General features: G+C 47.3%; 1 protein-coding gene across 1 annotated transcript; it reads left to right on the forward strand.

The window, feature by feature from the left end:
* Positions 1-608: 608 nt before the first annotated feature.
* On the forward strand, positions 609-22700 carry LOC306960409 (protein NLRC3-like; the record flags this gene model as incomplete). Its single annotated transcript, XM_079552841.1, has 6 exons — positions 609-670; positions 8956-10761; positions 10826-10993; positions 11064-11232; positions 11433-11484; positions 22171-22700. 6 exons carry the CDS (start codon positions 609-611, stop codon positions 22698-22700), a joined length of 2787 nt encoding a protein of 928 aa, XP_079408967.1.
* Between the last annotated feature and the right edge of the window lie 1284 nt (positions 22701-23984).

Genomic DNA, 23984 nt, shown 5'->3' on the forward strand with positions numbered 1-23984 from the left:
AATAAAGCTACTGTGTTAAAGCAAAAGAAGAGAGTGGACGAGTGGAGACGAGACCCGATGATCAAAGCACAAACTGAACAAAGTCAGAGGCCAGTCTGGTCCTGTAGGTTCTGGAGCTACAAAGTCCATGAAGCAGCTCCCAGTGAGGAACATGATCTGTCAACACAGAAAAAGACCAGAAACAGAAGGAGCTGGATCCAAGAAAGGAACAAATGTGAAAAGACTGGAGCAGCTTTTTATTTCCATCACTCTTTTTACATTTATAACATGATCTGTCACACTTTCATGAACAAGTGATGGAAACTCCTGTACGACTGAGTGCTCACACAAACACATCACACTCTTTGGCTGAACTCGTATAGTTGAGTAAAGTCTGTGTGACATTTTGTTGTTTCCTCATGACAGAAAAAAAACCCCGGACTCTTTTAATAGATATTTGTGTCTGTGTTCATTAAATGTTCTGCTCTGGTTGATCTTTTATCACAGACTGTCTTCCTGATCTAATCTTCATGACCAAAGACTCAGAGTGTTTGGATTCACCTTTCAGTGTCTGTTATTCTGATTCTTAGTTTCCCTCAGTCTCAGAGCGAGTCAGAACTGGACACACGATGGAGGAGAGAGAGTTCAGCGACGACGGAGCCTCTAAAACCACTGACCCCAAAGCTCAGAGGTGAGATCCACCACTGTCCTTTAAATCAGAGTCTCTAACTCTGTTCTTTATATCAGAGTCTATAACTCTGTTCTTTATATCAGAGTCTCTAACTCTGTCCTTTATATCAGAGTCTCTAACTCTGTCCTTTATATCAGAGTCTCTAACTCTGTCCTTTATATCAGAGTCTCTAACTCTGTTCTTTATATCAGAGTCTCTAACTCTGTCCTTTATATCAGAGTCTCTAACTCTGTCCTTTATATCAGAGTCTCTAACTCTGTTCTTTATACCAGAGACTCTAACTCTGTCCTTTATATCAGAGTCTCTAACTCTGTTCTTTAAATCAGAGTCTCTAACTCTGTCCTTTATATCAGAGTCTCTAACTGCTCTTTACGTCAGCTATTAAAAAGCCAAAATTAAAAATTAATTAAAGATTAGAATATTACATTAAATCAATAAAAACAAGATTTTAAACAGAGAAAACTGCAATACTGCATATATACAGTGCCTCTCGTAAGTATTCATACACCTTGAGCTTTTGCACATTTTGTCATGTTTACAACCCTAAACATAAAGATTTTGCTTTGATTTTTTTACTGAACGTTCACACACAAGTAACAGACGACTGTGAAGTGAAAGCAAAATGATACATGATTCTGTTATTTTTTAAAAAATAGAAAAGTGAAAAGTGGGGCTTGCATAAGTATCATACAGCATTTTCTGACTGCATTAAATTGCCTTTGTAACATTTCTAATGGCTCCAGAATGTTCACACCTTGGCCTAACGGTTAAATAGAGGCACCTGTGTGTAATCTACTCTCAGTATAATTTCAGCTGTTCTTTTAGGCCCTCAGAGCTGTGGACGGAGTGTGTTGGTCACTGAACAGCATCATGAAGGTCCAGGAGCACCAGAGAGGTCAGGGATAAAGCTGTGGAGAAGTTTAAAGCAGCATTAAGTGATACAAAGATTTCCCAAGATTTAAACATCTCCCGGAGCAACTGTTTTCTATCCAACTTACCAAGACAGGCTCCCCCTGTAGATCTGTAAAGCACAGGGGGGAGAAAAGACAAAAAGCAAGAAAAACACACCACGTTAGCTTATAGCACAACAATGGCCTCGTCAATTTTACGGCCCTCGCCTCTGGAATGACCTGAGGAGGAGCTCAGGGCTGCAGAGAACGTTCATGTTTTTAAGAGCAGGCTCAAGACCCACCTTTTTAGCTTAGCTTTTAACTGACTAATCTAGTTATTTAATCCTAATATATAAAATATACGTATGGGAGGTTGTCCCAGACGCATTGTTTTAAATGTTGTAATCTATAAAGCACTTTGTGATGCCTTTCGATATGAAAAGCGCTTTATAAATAAAGTTTGATTGATTGATCAAAAAGCAAACACACGTTGGCACAGCGGCCACCAGAGAAAATAAACAAACTTTCACTCACCCGTCTGAAGTAACCTTTGCGTGACTCCCGCTCAGCAAACTCGTCCACGATTTTTGATCAAATCCATTTTCGTTGCTCAGTTTTTTTCAGTGTAGAGTTATGCAAATCCACGCTACATCCTTCTGTCTTAAAGGGACTATAAAGAGTTTAAAAATGTTAAAATTAAGTATTTTCCTCCCCCTACATGTTCCAGCCATGTCCTAATGTGTAGAATGAGCTCAGACCTGTTCACCACAACTGCCTCTAAAATCCTGTACGGTCACTCAAAAATGTGTCACTTCGGCACGAATTGCCGTCATGCACGAGCTTAATATAGAAGGTGCAGTTACACATATGGCCTGAGGTGGCAGTAGTGAGTATAAAATGGCGAACTTGCTTCCAGCCCCTTTAAAACACACTCTGAAGACAAGGAGTTGGCTCGGGAAACATAATGGTCAGCAGGGGGCGCTGTGCATGCTTACAGCCAGGGCATCATCATCAGTCGCACTGGAAAAGTTAGCCTGGAAAAGTTCACTGGTTTCATGCAGAAAACAACTAGTCCATTATAGTATAGTTTCATATATCGTCAGCCTTTAGCCACGAGCCACTTGTGCTAATCTGCCTCTGTTCAATACATTAAGGTGGATTTGAGCTGAAACATGGAGGGAGACCCTGGCGTAGACAATGGGTGTATAGTTAGTCAGCGCAGGCTGGAGCTCACCACAGAGCGGAGGTGGGTGAGGATGAGCCGCTCCATGGTCTTCATCAGGTGGGAGGTCAGGGCGACTGGTCTGTAGTGGGCCAGTTCCCTGGCCTGCTCTCTTTTAGGAACCGAGATCTCACAGGATGGGGGACCTTCTCCAGGCTGAGGCCTCGGACCTCGGAGAGCTGGTCTGCACAGGTCCTCAGTCGCTTGGGGCTGATGTCGTCTGGCCCTGCAGCTTTCCTCTGCTTCAGTCGCCTCAGCTCTCTCTCTCCTCACCTGGTCCGGTGTGATGGAAAGGGGGGAGTCAGGGGGGCTCCGGGCATCCAAAGGTCAACCGGAAATGATGCACATGGTCATCAACCCCCTGACTCCTGTTGGTCAGTAGTTGCACTGCTCCTTTGCTGCTCCAAAAGAATTGAGATCATTTAACAGAGACGAGACTGGTTTGTCTGGTTCTTACAGGAAAACGGATCCAATCTTTAGCCTCGGCGGACAAGACTCCACATGTAAATGTAGCAACTGTTCTCCATGTCAGACTCAGCTCTAACACTGTTCTCTATGTGTCCATAGACCTGCTCTTATGCCCAAGCCTGTTCCTCGGCCTATACCTGCTCCAAGAACCAGACCAAAGTAAGTGAGGAGTGACACCTATTCAACAATGGGATGACTTTGAAAAGTGTCACGGTCCACAGTAAGTCAGACTTGCACCACTATGTTGTCCAGATAGGTTTATTCATGTTTATGTGTTCATTTGGGTTGGTTGAGTCTTCTAGTAATGATGTTATTAAGTTTTTACAGCCAATAATAGACAGTTTCGACTACAGCTGTGGCCTCCCTTAGAGGTGTCACGTGATGTTGCTGTGACGTGTTTGATCAGCTGATTTAAACAGCAATCCATACCATCCATCCCTCCCTCCCTCCCGCTAATGTAATGAAACAGAGCAGTAAATATGACAATGTAAACACTGTGTGTTCCTCCTAAAGCAGCTTTACTTCAGGCTGTGGGTTAGAGCTTCACCTAACTGACCTGATCATGAGCTCATTCTCAGAGGTACGTTTTGAGCCTAGTCTTAAATATAGGGACTGTGTCTGCTTCTTTAACGTGGGCTGGGAGTTTATTCCATAAAACCGGAGCTTGGAGCTAAAGGCTCTGCCTCCTACAGTGATTTTGGAGACTCGAGGAATCACTAGTCCCTGAGAGCGGAGTCTCTGACTGGTCCATATGGAACGATAGTGTCTTGGAGATAGAGCGGAGCCCAACACTTTATGGATTTAAATGTGAGGAGCAGGATTTTAAATGTGATTCTAAACTCAACAGGAAGCCAATGGAGAGACTTTTGCACAGGTGTGATGTGTTCTCTTCTCTTTGTCCGCGTTAACAAACAGCTGCATTTTGAACTAATTGAAGACTTTTCAGGGAGCTTTTAGGGCACGCTGCCAGAAGGCTGTTGCAGGAATCCAGCCTTGAAGAGACAAATGCATGAATACGTTTTTCTGTGTCACTCATAGATAAGATATTTCGGATTTTAGTAATGTTGCGCAGGTGAAAGAATGCTGTTTTACAAGCCTGGTTTATATGTGTTTTAAAAGAGAGGTGTTGGTCAAACAGAACTCTGAGGGTTTTTTTTTACTGTAGAGCTCGTCGATATGCTAACATTATCCAGGGAGATGATCTGTTGAGATAAAGACTTTCTCATTTTTGTTTTGGTTTTGAGGACCTGATATAATAACCTCGACTCTAACTCTGTTACATCAGAGTCAGCTCAAAAGTATCTTGTGTTCACAGATCTGCTCCTGGGATCGGCCCAGTGTCCGTGAGAAGTGATCACTCCAATAATCGCTGGATTAATTTTAAAGAAAAACATGTTTCAAGGTAAGTCAGACTCACTTCGACACCAATTTATGTTACTGACATTTTAGTGTTTAGTGGATTGAAGAATTAGACAGAGTCATTAGGAATACATTGTTTGAGTAACTTCAGTGACACAGCATTTTAAGATAAGATAAGATAAGATAATCCTTTATTGATCTCACAAAGGAGAAATTCACTTGTTACAGTCGGAGTCAAGAAGATCACTCAGAGTTAATAAAGTGCAGCTGATACAGAGATTATTGCACATGTTACTTCACAGTCTTATTGCACAGTCTGACAGCAGTGGGGATGAAGGCTTTGCGGTAGCGCTCCGTCCTGCACTGAGGGTGTCTCAGTCTGCCACTGAGAGAGCTGCTCAGCTCTTCTACAGTCCCGTGCAGTGGGTGGGAGGTGTTGTCCATGATGGAGGTGAGCTTGGCTAACACCCTCCTGTCCCTCACCTCCTCCACAGAGTCCAGGGGGCAGCCCAGGACGGAGCTGGCCCTCCTGACCAGCTTGTTCAGTCTGTTCTTGTCCCGCTCTGTGAGGCCCGGGGCCCAGCACACGGCAGCGTAGTGGGGAGCAGAGGCCACCACAGAGTCATAAAAAGTCCTGAGCAGAGGCCTGCTCACTCCGAACGACCTCAGTCTCCTCAGAAGGACCTCAGTCTCCTCAGAAGGACCTCAGTCTCCTCAGAAGGTGGAGGCGACTTTGGCCCTTCTTGTACAGGGCGTTGGTGTTGTGGGACCAGTCCAGTTTATTGTTGAGGTGAACACCCAGGTACTTGAAACTGTCCACCTCCTCCATGTCCTCCCCCTGGATGTTCAGCGGTGTGTGCGGTAGTGGCTTCCTCATGAAGTCGATCACCATCTCCTTCGTCTTACTGATGTTCAAGCACAGGTGGTTGCGCTCACACCAGTCCACAAAGTCTATGATGACTGACCTGTTCACCAGGTCGTTCCCCTTAGACACACAGCCCACGATGGCGGAGTCGTGGGAGAACTTCTGGAGATGACAGCTGTCCGTGTTGTATGTGAAGTCCGATGTGTAGATGGTGAAGAGAAACGGTGAGAGGACGGTGCCCTGAGGGGCCCCGGTGCTGCAGACGACCACCTCAGACTCACAGCTGCGCAGCCGCACATACTGTGGTCGGTCCGTGAGGTAGTCGATGGTCCATGCGGTGAGATGTTCATCCACTCCCGCGTCCTCCAGCTTCCCCTGCAGCAGCGCCGGCCTGATGGTGTTGAAGGCACTGGAGAAGTCAAAGAACATGACCCTCACAGCGTTCCCGGCGTGCTCCAGGTGCGTGAGCGCCCGCTCCCACAGGTAGATGACAGCGTCCTGCACTCCGATGTTGGGTCTGTAGGCAAACTGCAGCGGGTCGAGGGTGAGGCTCACCACAGAGCGGAGGTGGGTGAGGATGAGCGGCTCCATCGTCTTCATCAGGTGGGAGGTCAGGGCGACTGGTCTGTAGTGGGCCGGTTCCCTGGCGTGCGCTGTTTTAGGAACCGGGATCAGACAGGAGGTCTTCCACAGGACGGGGACCTTCTCCAGGCTGAGGCTCAGGTTGTAGATGTGGCAGAGGACCTCGGAGAGCTGGTCTGCGCAGGTCCTCAGCAGCCTGGGACTGATGCCATCTGGTCCTGCAGCTTTCCCCCGCTTCAGTCGCCTCAGCTCTCTCCTCACCTGGTCCGGTGTGATGGAGAGGGGGGACTGGTGTGGGGGTGGACTGCCGGGGGTGGGGCAGGTGCTAGAGGAAGTCCGTATGGTGGGGGCTGGAGACGTGGGTGCAGGGGGGCTGGAGGCAGGTGAAGGTGGTCGGGGGAGGGGGGCAGTGTCCACTGGGCTGGACACGTGTGAAGAGGAGGGAGTGGGGGGAGAATCAAACGGTTGAAATGTTGGTTGAATTCGTCCGCCCCGCGCTGGTCTCCATCAGCTGTCCCTCTGGCACTCTGTCTAAAACCGGAGATGTTCTTCAGACCCCTCCACACGTCCCATGCGTTGCCCTGCGCCAGCTTCTGCTCCAGCTTCTCGCCAAAGTCCTTCTTGGCCTTCCTGATCCTCCACTGGAGTTCGTGCTGGACTCTCCTCTGCTCCTCTCTGTCCCCTGAGTTGAAAGCCCTTTTCTTTTGGTTCAGGAGGGCTTTAAGTTCAGGGGTCACCCAGGGGTGGTTGTTGGAGAAACACCGTACCTTCCGGGTTGGTACAGTGTTTTCCACACAGAAGTTGATGTAGTCTGTGATGCAGTGGGTCAGGCCGTCGATGTCATCTCCATGAGAGCTGCAGATCATGTTCCAGTCTGTGGTCTGGAAACAGTCCCTAAGTCTCTCTTCAGCCTCTTCACTCCACACTTTCACAGACCTCTTCTGTGCTGGCTCTCTTCGCACCTTGGGTGTGTAATCTGGCCGCAGTAGGACGAGATTGTGGTCTGAGCGTCCGAGCGGGGGGAGGGGGGCCGAGGTGTAAGCGCCCTTCACGTTAGCATACAGAAGGTCCAGGGTCTTATTGTTCCTTGTGTGGCACTTAACATACTGCGTGAGTGTGGGGATAGTGGCGGAAAGAGAGGCGTGATTAAAGTCACCGGTGATGAGCAGCAGGGCGCGGGGATGACGCATCTGGGTCTGGGTCACGGTGCTGTGGATGCGCTCACAGGGGGGGGGGATATACAAGCACAACACGACCATGTGTGAAAACTCCCTCGGTAGATACCTAGGCCTCATGCTGACGACGATCATCTCCAGGTCCCGGGTGCATATCTGTTCTTTCACGTGCGCGTGGCCGGGGTGGCACCATCTCTCATTCATAAACACAGCTACTCCCCCGCCTTTCTTCTTCCCGCTCCCCTCCACACACCGGTCTGCGCGCGCCAGTTTAAATCCGTCCAGGGAAACCACAGACTCCGGTATATTCCCGTTCAGCCACGTCTCCGTAAAGCACATCAGTCCGCACTCCCGATAAGCCCTCTGATGTCGGGTTAGTGCGGCCAGCTCCTCGGTCTTGTTCACGATGGAGCGTACATTACCCAGGATCACTGAGGGTAGCCATCTTCTCCTCTTGCGTCCACCTCTGCAGCCTCTGCGTTTTCTGCGTGTCTCGGCGGGGATCACCGGCCTCTCCACATGCATGAGAGCTGAGTCCTTGAGTCCAAGAAGCTGCTCCCGTGAATAAACAAGAGGACCGCGTGTGTCACCGTGGCAACGAGAACAACAAAAAGATGCAGATCCCAAAAGTGCTGTAGACATCGCCAATAAAAGGGAAAAGTGCAACAAAAACAGCTTCCCCTGTGCACAAATGCACAATGTCTAGTCTACTTGATGAAAATTTTAAAAAACACGTCTATAAATAAAGATAAAAGCAAAAAGTGTAAAAGAGGTAACAGAGCCAACGTAACTAGCTGCCAGCAGGGGCTGGCGCCATAGCAACATATAGGCCAGGATGAATGAGAGTGTGCTCAACATGCACTGTCCTGACCAAGAAACCTATGAATAAATAAAAACACACTAGACACAAAATGGCGGCCATAACAACAGAGGTCATGTGACTGAAGGTGTTATTATCTCTTCTAGGTCACGTAGACACCTCCTATTGTGGATCACAGTTGATTCTTTTGTAAAATCCTTTGTCATAAACCTGTGATCATTGTCAAAAGAGTTCTTTATTTTCGCATTTTTATATTGATCCAGAATCCATTACAGTCCAGAGACTCCTACAGTTTCAGAACCGTTTCTGTGTTTTAATTTAAAGTGTTTGATTCTGCCTCAGGATGCTCCAGAAACAAGCGTCATCCAACTCTGGTCCCGTCTGTGAGTCGCTCTGCAGTGAACGATCTAAGGATCTTCCACATAACTTTTCCTCAGAGCCGTGAGTTTCCCTGATGTTGTGGATGATAAAGTCATGGACAGATGTGACTTCTCTGTTGTGTCTCTGTCACAGAGTGGAGCAGGCTCCAGAGCTCAGAGCTCAGCAACATCACACTCAGCTGGACTCCATATTTAAGGTGTGTCCTTCACTCAAGTTTGGAGATGTTCAGATGAATGGACTTGTTTCACACAGATCTGACACTGACTGCATTTGTGTTGTTTCTAATGTGTCTGTACAGCTTCTGGAGGAGGACATCTTCACTTTTGTCCAGAAGGAGCTGAAGAAGCTCCACAAGGTTCTGAGCACAGATTACCCAGAATGCTTAGAGCCTGATGAGGATGGAGAGGCTTTTCTGAAGATCACTGTGAACTTCCTGAGGAGGAGGCAGCAGAAGGAGCTGGCTGAGCGTCTGTGGAGCAGTAGGTCCATTTCACTCAGTCATTTGATCTTCTCTGAGACTCAGGCTCTGTCTGTGTCTTCATTCAGGGAGATGTTCTGGAGGTCTTCAAAGTAAACTGAAGCGTGACCTGCAGCAGAAGTGTCAGTGTGTGTTTGAGGGCGTGGCTAAACAAGGAAGCCCCGCCCTCCTGCAGCAGATCTACACAGAGCTCTACATCACAGAGGGAGGGGCCTCAGAGGTCAACCAGGAACATGAGGTCAGACACATGGAAACAGCCTCCAGGAAAGCAGGCGGAGCAGAGACAGCCATCACATGTGAAGACATGTTTAAAGGCCCCGAGGACACAGAGGCGCCCGTCAGAACAGTGCTGACAAAGGGAGTGGCTGGCATCGGGAAAACACTGCTCACTCAGAAGTTCAGTCTGGACTGGGCTGAAGGCAAAGCCCACCAGGACGTCCAGCTGCTGTTCCCCTTCACTTTCAGAGCACTCAATGTGCTGAAGGACAGGAGCTTCAGCCTGGTGCAGCTGCTCCATCACTTCTTTAGAGCAACAGAAGAAGTGAGCAGCTTTGAAGATCTGCAGCTGCTCTTCATCTTTGACGGTCTGGACGAGTGCAGACTTCCTCTGGACTTCACCCAAACCAAGGCCCTGACGGAGCCCACAGAGAGCGCCTCAGTGGAGAAGCTGCTGGTGAACCTCATCAGGGGGAGCCTGCTTCCCTCCGCTCGCCTCTGGATAACCACACGCCCCGCGGCGGCCAATCAGATCCCTGCTGAGTGCGTCTCCATGGTGACAGAGGTGCGAGGGTTCAGCGACCCACAGAAGGAGCTGTACTTCAGGAACAGGTTCAGAGACGAGGCCCAAACAATCATCTCCCACATCAAGACGTCCCGAAGCCTCCACATCATGAGCTTCATGCCAGTCTTCTGCTGGATCCTCTCCACAGTCCTGGAGCATGTGCTGAAGACCAGAGCGAGAGCAGAGCTGCCCAAGACCCTGACTCAGATGTACATCCACTTCCTGGTGGTTCAGGCCAAAGTCAAGAACATCAAGTATGAAGGAGGATCTGAGACAGACCCACACTGGAGTCCACAGACCAGGAAGATGGTGCAGTCTCTGGGAAAACTGGCCTTTGAGCAGCTGCAGAAAGGAAACCTGATCTTCTACGAGAGTGACCTGAGCGAGTGTGGGCTGGACGCTGCAGCCGCCTCAGTGTACTCCGGAGTCTTCACACAGGTCTTTAGAGAGGAGCCAGGCCTGTACCAGGACAAGGTCTACTGCTTCATCCATCTGAGTGTGCAGGAGTTTCTGGCTGCTCTTCACGTCCATCAGACCTTCGTCGACACTGGAGTCAACCTGCTCTCCACAAAAACACATAAGTCCACTCTGCTCAGAGTCAAACCTAAACTGAAACATCTGCACCAGACGGCTGTGGACCAGGCCTTACAGAGTCCAAACGGACACCTGGACTTGTTCCTGCGCTTCCTCCTGGGTCTTTCACTGCCGACCAATCAGAGCCTTCTCCAAGGTCTGCTGACACAGACAGGAAGCAGCTCCCAGACCAATCAGGAAACAGCTGAGTACATCAAGCAGAAGCTGAGTGAGGAAGTGTCTGCAGAGAGAAGCATCAACCTGCTCCACTGTCTGAATGAACTGAATGATGGTTCTCTGGTGGAGCAGGTCCAACAGTACCTGAGCTCAGGACGTCTGTCTGAAGGTGGACTGTCTCCTGCTCAGTGGTCAGCTCTGGCCTTCATCTTACTGTCATCAGAAGAAGCTCTGGAGCAGTTTGAGCTGAAGAAATACTGTGCTTCAGAGGAGGCTCTGCTGAGGCTGCTGCCAGTGGTCAAAGCCTCCAACAAAGCTCTGTGAGTGAGGTCTATGTAAGTATGAACCTTCTAAACTTCTCCTAAAACAGTGTGTTCTCTCCAGACTGAGCAGCTGTAACCTGTCAGAGAGCAGCTGTGAAGCTCTGTCCTCAGTCCTCAGCTCCTCTAGTCTGACAGTCCTGGACCTCAGTAAGAACGACCTGAAGGACTCAGGGCTGAAGATGTTGTCTGTTGGACTGAAGAGTCCTCACTGTAAACTGGAGCAGCTCAGGTCAGAGGGTATACTCTTCATCTCTGTGAGTTTGCCATTTCTCTGATTCTGTTTAACCCTGTGTGTTCAGACTGTCAGGGTGTCTGATCTCAGAGGAAGGCTGTGCTGCTCTGGCCTCAGCTCTGAGGTCCAACCCCTCCCATCTGACAGACCTGGACCTCAGCTTCAACCATCCAGGAGACACAGGAGCAAAGCTCCTGACTGCTCTACAGGAGGAACCCCACTGCTCACTCTCCACTCTCAGGTGAGGACAGTTATTACAGTTATTACTCAGTTATTACACAGTTAATACACAGTTATTACACAGTTATTACACAGTTATTACACAGTTATTACACAGTTATTACACAGTTAATACACAGTTATTACACAGTTATTACACAGTTGTTACACAGTTATTACAGTCGACACAAACAAACTGTGGATCTGAGTCTGTGTCTGTTTCAGACTGAGTCCTGCTGGAAAACGATGGATGAACCCGATCAGGAGATGTAAGTCTGACTCTTAATATACTTTTAAAATGTTCTGAGAAGATTTTCTGTTGTACAAGTTTCTCTCGTGTCGACAGCTGCGATATTGACGTCAGGAGAGTTTGAGCTGTTTTCACTCAAACCTTTAGAACTGAGACCTTCATTATTATTCTGGAGAAAGTTCATGTAACCCTGTGTTCATCCTGTGTTCATTTTGAACATTTTTAAATATTTATTGTTTTCATTTCCTGACATTTTGTCTGTTGCAGCTTGAGACGTGGATTTCTGCAGAAAACGTTCTTTTAAGCCAAATTTTCAGAATCTCGTGTTTGTTTTTATTGTACAAAAATGTACACGCCTAAAAACAGCCATAACATCTACATTTTCAATATGTTTTTTCCACGTTTTGCATAAATCATATGAACTACTTGAAACTTTTCCAAAACTTCCAAACATGTAAAAATGTTCTGGATTTTAACTGAAAATCCCAGTTTCAAAACTTAAAGCTGAAAGAAATTGTTCCACAAAAACACAAAAGTGTGATTATATTTGTAATAATAAATTGTAGAGCTGAGGCTTTGTCTGTTTCCAGAGCCGTGTTTGTGTCACAGATGAAGTGAAATTCATTCATTTGGAAGAAAAGGAGTGAAATTTAACATTTTTATTGTATTTCATCAGATTGGAGCTCATTCCCATTGTCGGCACAGGAATAAAATCACTGTATTTTTTTTCTATTGAATATAATGGAAATAAGGCATTTCCAATGGATTTGACCCTGAAAACTTCTATTTTTAAATCTCACTGAAAAAAGGCATAAAATCACTTCATCTGTGACATCAGGGTTTCATTTGGAAGAAAATCAGTGAAATTTGACATTTTAACTGAATTTCATTAGTTGGTAAAGCCAGTGTTTGTTTCATATTCTACAGTTTGTAAATTGTGTTTCTGTGAGAACCAGAGCGCTGTGGGCGGAGCCTAAACTCATTTTTGTTTGTTCATAAATAGTTATTTTTGTATTTTTATTTTGTATTTATTTATTTTAAAGGGACAATACATTAACACAAAGTACAGTATACTTAAAATACAGGATTATTGCTCAAGCTAATTTCCATCCTCTGTCCCCAACCGGACCAGGCCCGGCTACACCACACACCCCTCACTCTGCACATTCACCCCTGCATTGACTCACACAGTCCTATACCTTAAAGCCCACACACTTTACACCTACAACCACCCGCCTTCTCATACCCACACACTGTCCACCCGCCTTCCCATACCCACACACTGTCCACCTGCCTTCTCATACCCACACACTGTCCACCCGCCTTCCCATACCCACACACTTTCCACCCGCCTTCCCATACCCACACACTGTCCACCCGCCTTCTCATACCCACACACTTTCCACCCGCCTTCCCATACCCACACACTGTCCACCCGCCTTCCCAAACCCAAACACTGTCCACCCGCCTTCTCATACCCACACACTTTCCACCCGCCTTCCCATACCCACACACTTTCCACCCGCCTTCCCATACCCAAACACTGTCCACCCGCCTTCCCATACCCACACACTGTCCACCCGCCTTCCCATACCCACACACTGTCCACCCGCCTTCCCATACCCAAACACTGTCCACCCGCCTTCCCATACCCACACACTGTCCACCCGCCTTCTCATACCCAAACACTGTTCACCCGCCTTCTCATACCCACACACTGTCCACCCGCCTTCCCATACCCAAACACTGTTCACCCGCCTTCCCATACCCACACACTGTCCACCCGCCTTCCCATACCCACACACTGTCCACCCGCCTTCCCATACCCACACACTGTCCACCCGCCTTCCCATACCCACACACTGTCCACCCGCCTTCACATACCCACACACTGTCCACCCGCCTTCCCATACCCACACACTGTCCACCCGCCTTCCCATACCCACACACTGTCCACCCGCCTTCTCATACCCACACACTTTCCACCCGCCTTCCCATACCCACACACTGTCCACCCGCCTTCCCATACCCAAACACTGTCCACCCGCCTTCCCATACCCACACACTTTCCACCCGCCTTCCCATACCCACACACTGTTCACCCGCCTTCACATACCCAAACACTGCTCACCCGCCTTCCCATACCCACACACTGTCCACACTGTCCACCCGCCTTCTCATACCCACACACTGTCCACCCGCCTTCCCATACCCACACACTGTCCACCCGCCTTCCCATACCCACACACTGTCCACCCGCCTTCCCATACCCAAACACTGTCCACCCGCCTTCCCATACCCACACACTTTCCACCCGCCTTCCCATACCCACACACTGTTCACCCGCCTTCACATACCCAAACACTGCTCACCCGCCTTCCCATACCCACACACTGTCCACACTGTCCACCCGCCTTCTCATACCCACACACTGTCCACCCGCCTTCCCATACCCACACACTGTCCACCCGCCTTCCCATACCCACACACTGTCCACACTGTCCACCCGCCTTCCCATACCCACACACTGTCCACCCGCCTTCCCATACCCACACACTGTCCACCCGCCTTCACATACCCACACACTGTCCACCCGCCTTCCCATACCCACACACTGTCCACCCGCCTTCCCATACCCACACACTGTCCACCCGCCTTCTCATACCCACACACTGTCCACCCGCCTTCTCATACCCAAACACTTTCCAGCCCAGTCTCCTAAAAATGTCATATTTCTGATAATAGAAGGTCACTTCTACCTAACATACACTCTCAGCTGAAAGTGACCTGAACACACAAAATAACCTGGACAAAGAGCTCAGTCTGGGTTTATTCTTGTGTTTCCTCAGATTTACAAACCTGGGCCTCGTTTTCAACAGAGACTTTTCTGCTTCTAAACTAACCCCTGATTGTGACGCTCCCACTGAGCTGTTTCTTCACACTCAACATTATTGTCCATAAATCAATCAATCAAACTTTATTTATAAAGCGCTTTTCATACTGAAAGGAATCACAAAGTGCTTTACAGATACAACATTTAAAACAATGCACATGCACAACCTCCCATATATACTGTACACATTTTATATATTAGGATTAAATAAATAGATTAGTCAGTTAAAGGCTAAGCTAAAAAGGTGGGTCTTGAGCTGCTCTTAAACACATGAACGTTCTCTGCAGCCCTGAGCTCCTCCTCAGCCCTGAGCTCCTCCTCAGGCCTGAGCTCCTCCTCAGGTCTGAGCTCCTCCTCAGGTCTGAGCTCCTCCTCAGGTCTGAGCTCCTCCTCAGCCCTGAGCTCCTCCTCAGGTCTGAGCTCCTCCTCAGCCCTGAGCTCCTCCTCAGGTCTGAGCTCCTCCTCAGGTCTGAGCTCCTCCTCAGGTCTGAGCTCCTCTTCCTCAGCCCTGAGCTCCTCCTCAGGTCTGAGCTCCTCCTGAAGGTTCGTAAGGTAAAAGCAGTTCTGAAAGATAAGAAGGACCAAGACCATTAAGACCATTAATGGTCTTAAGACCATTAAAAGAACTTTAAAGTTGATCCTGAAACACACGGGGCCAATGCAGCGATTCTCAAACCGTGTGGTCCCGCCTCCTGGTCTTCATCAGGTGTAATGTGGTCCCGCCTCCTGGTCTTCATCAGGTGTAATATGGCCCCGCCTCCTGGTCTTCGTCAGGTGTAATGTGGTCCCGCCTCCTGGTCTTCGTCAGGTGTAATGTGGTCCCGCCTCCTGGTCTTCATCAGGTGTAATGTGGTCCCGCCTCCTGGTCTTCGTCAGGTGTAATGTGGTCCCGCCTCCTGGTCTTCATCAGGTGTAATGTGGTCCCGCCTCCTGGTCTTCATCAGGTGTAATGTGGTCCCGCCTCCTGGTCTTCGTCAGGTGTAATGTGGTCCCGCCTCCTGATCTTCATCAGGTGTAATGTGGTCCCGCCTCCTGGTCTTCGTCAGGTGTAATGTGGTCCCGCCTACTGGTCTTCGTCAGGTGTCATGTGGTCCCGCCTCCTGGTCTTCGTCAGGAGCTGCTGTAAACCTGAGATCCTCTTTTTGGGAAGAGCAGAAAGCAGGGCATTACAGTATTGGATACGACTGGTGATAAAAGCATGCATGAGCGTCTCCGTGTTGGCCTGAGAGAGAATGGGGCGACTCTGGCTATTTTCTTTAGATGGTAAAAAAACTATCTTTGTGATTTTCTTAATGTGTGGAATAAAATCCAGCTCAGAGTCAAAGATCACACCCAGGTTCTTCACCTGTGAGGAAGGATTAAAGACAGTGACTGTAGTTTGGGTAAAAGTCTCTCCCTGGGCCTCAGGACCGATGACTAACATTACAGTAAATCACTTGTTAATATTAAAAATATTCATATATTTTATATAAAACATGAAGACAAACAAATCCTGTAGTTTCCCCTGGGCCACAGCTTCAGTATAAACTGACTGTAAACACATGCATCTGTTACAATGTTAGAAAAGTGGAAAGTTCTGAAATGCAGTGAAAATGTCAAATTCAACTCCTTTTCTTCCAAATGAAACGCTGACATCACAGATATGAGACTTTTTTCCTGTATTACAGTGAGATTCAAAATGTGAAGTTTGATGTGAGAAAAGTCCAGGTTCTGCCATGGCTCCATTATATCCTAATGGGAAAATAACATGATTTCATTCATCTGGACGACAGGAACAAGGTCCAAACTGAAGAAATACAGGACAAATGTCAAACCTGACTCTTGTTCTGCAAAATGAAATGATCAAATATATGACTTTTATACGGCGACAGGGGAGCAAAGACAAAGGAAGTCATGAATGTTTTTATAATGAACAACTGGACATAAAGAATCGTCCACGACAGAAAAACTACAAATGCTTCAAATCCATTTTTTGCTGATCTTTGACACGTCCAAGGCTCTAAACACCACATCAGTCCCAGCTCTGAACTCTTCATTATTATAAAGAGAATCAGCTTTTTATGTTGTTTGTAACAAACTTCAAAGGTTTTGTCTTGAATCTGGCAAATAAAGGGTTAAAACTCCCAAATAAATCACATGTTTGGGAGTTTTGAGAAGGTGAGAAGTGATTCCTGAGATTCTGTCCATTTGTGTACACTAGGGGGCGACAGAAAGAAAACTGAAGGACGACACAAAGGTTCAACCTGAGACTTTATCAGTCCTCACACAGCCCCGCCCACTGTCACACAGCCCCGCCCACTGTCACACAGCCCCGCCCACTGACACACAGCCCCGCCAACTGTCACACAGCCCCGCCCATTGTCACACAGCCCCACCCACTGTCACACAGTCCCGCCCACTGTCACACAGCCCCGCCCACTGACAGACAGCCCCGCCCACTGACACACATGTGCAACGTCACTTTGTTTCAACACGTTCAACTTGAAGAAAGTCATTTGAGTTTGAGAAACTAAACTGAAACATAAATAAATTAGCTCAGCTTCACTCAGACGATCCTGTGAAGCCTTTGGAACAGAAGCATTTTTACAGAAACAATCATTAAAGCTCCTGTTTTATTCTATTGTCGGAGTGAAATGTTACAAACTGTGGCTTAAAAATGTGCAGTTTCTTCATTTTTTAATTCTTAAGTGAAACAATAATTAAATCGATCATGTGTTTATTAATATTTAGGCCCGAGCAACGGACACGCAGTGTCCCGCGAGGGACTAATTAAAACCGTTAACGGGGGACGAAAACGCAAGATTTCACGTAGCAAACGTCAACCGATACGCCAGTAACAGGGGTCAAAACGTAGTGCTCCGCAAGCTCTAATTTTGGGTGGGGTTCGCGAGAAAGAATAATAAAAGATGGCTCTGTGGCGCCCCCTCAAACAGGCGGTTTACATTGACCCAATGGAGGAGCGGTCGCAAAAAAAATCATGGTACAAAAGTGACATTGGCCAAGGACAAAAACCACGTCAGGACATGTCAAAAATGATATTACGACCCCGCCCTAAATGCTACAGGAAGTCGGCCATCTTGGCCCGAACCTCAAACCTTCAAAATCGTACCTCTTGAACTTCTGGCCCCTGATCCCCGAGTTTTCAATGGAACGCCTCCAATTTTGGCCAACATGTCCCCAACCCATGTGGCTTTCAAAATCATCAACTACATTTTTTTTAAACTATTGGGCGTGGTCATGACAAGGCCGCAACTGAGAGGCCATTTTCAGCAAATTTCAAAGCCTCATATCTTTCACAGACTTGGCCGGATTGGAACGGACCCAATCCGGCGCACGTGCACATTCCCCACCTGGACCTAATGGTGTGCACACGCAGCCGCTAGCGCCAAAAATGACTCACTGGCGCCCCCTCAAAGTTTTGATTTTAAAAATTTGTATAAAACAAACGGGATGGTGTGGAGGTGTGGAAAAAATCATACAGACCTTGTCTGTGATGGGGAACAACATATCAAAGCCACGTTGTTCTGAGTAATGTCTTTGTGGGAGAAAATTAATGGCCGAAAAATCGTTTCCATTATTATTATTTTGGTGCGCCTTTGACCCCAATTTTGACCCCCTGAACATTAACGAAGAGTCAATTTTATTTGACCAAATGATCAAAGCTGGTGTAAAATTTTCTATTTTCAAGTCCGCGAAAGAAAGTGCCCAACGGCGCCCCCTGTGCACATTGCATGGACGGGAAAAAAATAGTTTCACGAAAGTGAAAACAAAGTTCATATTCTGATTCGGCACATCACACTGATCGAAAAAGTCAATCACAACATGCCTCTATCTTGCTTAATTTTTTGTATAATTAGGCCCGAGCAACGGACACGCAGTGTCCCGCGAGGGACTAATTAAAACCGTTAACGGGGGACGAAAACGCAAGATTTCACGTAGCAAACGTCAACCGATTCGCAAGTAACAGGGGTCAAAACGTAGTGCTCCGCAAGCTCTAATTTTGGGTGGGGTTCGCGAGAGAGAATAATAAAAGATGGCTCTGTGGCGCCCTCTCAAACAGGCAGTTTACATTGACCCAATGGAGGAGCGGTCGCAAAAAAAATCATGGTACAAAAGTGACATTGGCCAGGGACATAGACCACGTCAGGACATGTCAAAAATGATATTATGACCCCGCCCTAAATGCTACAGGAAGTCGGCCATCTTGGCCCGAACCTCAAACCTTCAAAATCGTACCTCTTGAACTTCAGGCCGCTGATCCCCGAGTTTTCAATGGAACGCCTCCAATTTTGGCCAACATGTCCCCAACCCATGTGGCTTTCAAAATCATCAACTACATTTTTTTTAAACTATTGGGCGTGGTCATGACAAGGCCGCAACTGAGAGGCCATTTTCAGCAAATTTCAAAGCCTCATATCTTTCACAGACTTGGCCGGATTGGAACGGACCCAATCCGGCGCGCGTGCACATTCCACACCTGGACCTAATGGTGTGCACACGCAGCCGCTATCGCCAAAAATGCCTTTCAAATGTATTTTAAGTGGCTTGTAAGTGGCCCGCCCATCCTTCGTGAAAATCGCCAGAGGTCTTAGCCTGGCAGCATGTTGGCTTCTGTCAGAGGTTTCTCCTGAAATTCGCCAGTTTTCCAAATTTCCCTCTTTTTTCACAAAAACTACACTTTTGGACCCGTATACTTATACTACCCCTCTGTCACAGACAGAAGCTTTAATTTGGACGTTTTTGCCTCCAAATTCACGTTTTTCTCAACTGTACAATCACAGGAAGTTCAATTCGACTGTTTCCTGTCCGTCTCTCTGTGTGTTCCTCGTACTATATGGGTCATACCAAATAATTGCTTCAATATCGAGGGTGCTGCAGGGCTGAAACCCCCTCTCAACGATTCTTTGGGCAGCCAGGAATTTACCGCAATTACAAAATGATACAATATATTATTTTCTTAAATATTAATCAGTTTCCTGCAAACACACAAGTGCGGAGTCTCTCATGACATTTATTTCACATCCGCTAGTATTTTCTCAGCCAAAGTAGCTCCATTGGTAGAGAGCTGGGTTGGTGTACAGGAGGTTGCTGGACCAAATCCCGACTTTGACTCTTTTTCATTTTTTTTCTTCTTTTGGACTCAGAACTTTCTGGGAAGAACATGCATCGTCGCCGATGGTTCCACACTCATTAAAAACAGGGAAATGACCCCTCCAGTGTGTTGCTAGGATCAAATTTCAGCCTGTGAATTTAGAAAACCCAAGCAGTCATCAGGCCCATGTTTGCTTGGAATTACAGCTGACCTGAAGAATTCTAAACTGTAAATCCGTTTCTTGCAAGCGCTCAAGTACGGGATCTCTCATGACATTCATTTTACATCTGCGGATTCAGTCACTCAACTGAGTAGCTCCATTGGTAGAGAGCTGAACAAGTTTGCAGGAGGTTACTGGCTCAAATCCCAACCTAAACTGTTTTTTATTTCCTTTTTCTTTTGGACTCAGCACCTTCCGGTAAGAACATGAATCATTGCCTATGGTCCCACACTCATTAAAAACGGGGAAAAAACCTCTCCTCCAGTGTGTTGCTGGTACAAAATTGCAGCCTGGGAATTTAAATAAGCCAAGCTGTCATCAGGCCCATGTTTCAAGTGAAGGAGGTTGCTAGTCCAAACACAGCCTTGACACTTTTCTATTGCTTTCACCTTTTACATGGGCCACTGCACACATTGTCACATGAGTACAGCACGTTTCATAAGATTTGCTGTGCCCGTGTAGCGTTATTGTTTGTGCATTGGGTTTCCAACCATGAGATTGCTGGGTCAATTTTGACCTTTGCTCTTTTTTCTTTTTTTTTTTTAACCGCACCTACGGTCCCACTCTCGTGAAAATCGCTTTCATATGCGTCACTAAAGAGCTAGAAATGGGGGGATCGTAGGAAAATAATTGAGGCAACACTAGGGAAAATGTTGAAAAACAATCGAGGAAATGTATAGCGGGGGCATGACTTGAAGCTACCTCTCTCCTCCAGTGGGATGCTGGGAACTAACTTCTGCTCCTTAAAGGAATAGGCCACCGTTTTTACATACAAAGATATGCTCTTACCTCACTTTAGACGTGTTAATATATCCCCGTCTCGTCTTTGTCCGTGCGCTCTGCCAGGCAAACGGAGCACATACGCAGCCTCTCCCACATGTCATATAGCTCCAAAAAAGCTCACGATAGAAGCTACCAAGCTCTTCCACGTGTTCCCTATTTAAATAAAGTTACGTGAAGTGTTTTCATGCGAAGTATATTTACACAGAAATGTAGCATGTCGATTTTATAAGCAAATAAAAAGGGGGACTATATTGTGAGGCGTAATGATACAAGGACTAAAACGTCCGCGCAGTAACTCCTAAAGGTTATTGACGGAAGTGAGCGGGGGAAGTCTTTCTCCCCATGCATTAGACAGTAATGGGGGGACTCCCGGCACCACGCCCTGTCCGGTGAAATAGGCGTGTGCCGCGAAAGCGGCACATTTGTAACTGCTCGCGTGAAAAAAGGTGAAAAATCCAGGCAAGGCGCAACACTGACAAGAAAGTAGTCGATGACGAGCGCGTTCCCAATGCCCAAAACACTACTATAGTGACTCAGGGCATTAAGGCCTATCCAATGATATAGGTGTTTGCCGCGAAAGCGGCATATTTGTTGTTGCTCGCACAAAAATCTGAAAAAAAAACGCATTAAGAAATATTGACAAAGAAGTGGTAAAATACGAGCGCAACGCCACGAAAAACCACGTTAACATTGCGGCCTATGGCCAGACCCCCCAAAATCCCGAAAACCCCGAAAATTTTAGTTCGGCGTAGACGAAAAAAATTCGGCACAGTGATTGGTCACATGGAACCAAAAAAAAAAAGATATTACGCGGTTGCTAGGCAACCATCTGTATGGCGGCCATCTTGGCCAGAAGAGCAACCTGGCGCCGAAGGCGCCTTTTCGTGCCCTCGCATTTGAACGAACTCGTCCTAGGGCGTTGAACGCAGCGACTCCCCGGTCGCTCCAGATCATCTACACATGTGGGGCATTAAAAGTTATTAAAAACTTTCTAATAGGATTTCCGGTTTTGTCATGGCAACGCCAAGAATTTGGCGTTCGTTTTCGGCGTTCGCCGTCGCCTTCGAAGAGTCATATCTCGCACATACTGTGGCCGATTTTAGCGTAACTTGAATCGTTGGTCGAGTCGTCGGCCCCGGATGTTTTGATGTAGGAATTTTGAAAATGGGCGCTATAGCGCCCCCTGCAGAGCACCAAATAAAAATGAATGGGGAAAAAAAGTAAACTTTGTCGTAGACAAAAAAAATTTGGCACAGACATCCGACACGTGACCCCGATCAAAAAGTAAATTATGGCCACGCCCATTTCCCCACCGTGTTGCCATGGCAACGACCCGACGTCAAGTTTGGCGTAGCCAAGCCAAAATTGGTACACACCTTCGTCATGACCGTCCGAACAAAAAAGTACATTATGTGGTTGCTAGGCAACCCACACAAAGTCGGCCATTTTGGGAAATATCGCGTGGTCTGGCGCCAAAGGCGCCGTTTCTTGCCTTTGCTCTTTTATAAACTCAACCGAGGGTGGCAGGGACGGCATAACCACGTAGGGCGCGGCAGCGCCCCCCGGTTATTGCGGTGGCTGCTCGCGAGGGCCTCTAAATGCCGCTTGCGGCTTTAATTATATTTGAATCTTTGAGTCCATTTCAAATCAATATAAATGTCGTTCTCCTCTAAAGAGTGAACAGGGACTAACTGCTGCTGTGTTTTCTCTCCGTCAGATTTCACTGAACTCTCTCTGGATCCAAACACAGCTCAGATAAAACTCAAACTGTCTGACAACAACAAGAAGGCTAAACGTGTGAGAGAAGATCAGCCGTATCCAGATAATCAGGACAGATTTGAGAACTGGGCTCAGCTTCTGTGTGACTCTGGTCTGACTGGGCGCTGTTACTGGGAGGTCCAGTGGAGAAGATGGGTTTATATATCAGTGTCTTACAGAGGAATCAGGAGGAAAGGAGGAGGTGATGACAATTTGTTTGGACGCAATGATCAGTCCTGGAGTCTGTCCTGCTCCGATCATGGTTTCTCTGTTTGGCATGAAGACAAAGAAACCCTCCTCCCTCAGCCCGGCTCCTCCTCTGGGACAGTAGGGGTGTATGTGGACTGTGCTGCTGGCTCTCTGTCCTTCTACACAGTCTCCTCTGAGGAACTGATCCACCTCCACACCTTCAACACCACCTTCACTCACACCCTGATCCCTGGGTTTTGGCTCAGGAATTACGGCTCCTCAGTGTCTCTGTCAGACTGAGGATCAGAGTCTCAATTATACAGATGAGTTTCAGTCACATGACCTTTTCCTGACATTCCTTTCCCAGTTCATTGATTAAACAAAGTAAATAATTAGAGATGTTGGAAAATCTCCTTCAGATAAATAAATAAAATAACTAAACCGTATGAAGGGAAACTCTCGGTCACGTCTTTGTCTTTTTCTGAATCCTTTTGTTCCAGAATCCTGAGTTCAACAGCTGTCATTAAAACCACTCAATAAATGAATGAATAACATTGATTTAAATATGTGACCAATGCAAAGTGGATTTATTATTTGCACATGTTCAACTTTTTAAAGCAGATGGAGAAATGTGAAAGTAAATAATAAACTTGTCACTTCTATTAATGTGTCGTTAATTTGTAAGTTACAAATTCCCTCGTAGTCCCAGCCTCCGTTCTGTCCAACTTCTACAGAGGGACTATAGAGAGCATCCTGACCAGCTCCATCACTGTGTGGTTCTTCTACAGAGGGACTATAGAGAGCATCCTGACCAGCTCCATCACTGTGAGGTTCTTCTACAGAGGGACTATAGAGAGCATCCTGACCAGCTCCATCACTGTGAGGTTCTCCAACAGAGGGACTATAGAGAGCATCCTGACCATCACTGTGTGGTTCTTCTACAGAGGGACTATAGAGAGCATCCTGACCATCACTGTGTGGTTCTTCTACAGAGGGACTATAGAGAGCATCCTGACCAGCTCCATCACTGTGAGGTTCTTCTACAGAGGGACTATAGAGAGCATCCTGACCAGCTCCATCACTGTGTGGTTCTTCTACAGAGGGACTATAGAGAGCATCCTGACCAGCTCCATCACACTGCCTCCTGCTGAAGGAGCCTCCAGCACATCGTGAGAGCCGTGGAGAAGATCTGTGGAGCTCCTCGCCCCTCTATTAAGGAGATGTTCTCGACCCGTCTCACCCACAAAGCCGTCAGAATCACCAGGGACTCTTTGCACCATCACACAGTCTCTTCAAGGTAACGCCTTCAGGGAGGAGACTGCAGAATCTACGGGTCAGTTCCAGTCGACTGAGGAGCAATTTCTTCTTTGGTGTGCACATGCAGCCTCTATTGCCAAAAATGCCTTTAAATTGGCTTGTAAGTGGCTTGTAATCGGCCCGCCCATCCTCCGTGAAAATAGCCAGAGTTCTTTGCCTGGCAGCATGTTGGAATTTCCAAATTTCCCCCATTATTCACAAAAGCCACCGTTTCAGACTCGTACGGACTTATACCAAACCTCTGTCACGCTTTTCTGGACTGTACAA

The sequence above is a fragment of the Gobius niger genome (assembly GCF_951799975.1).
Source record: "Gobius niger genome assembly, chromosome: 3".
Taxonomy (NCBI): Eukaryota; Metazoa; Chordata; class Actinopteri; order Gobiiformes; family Gobiidae; genus Gobius; species Gobius niger.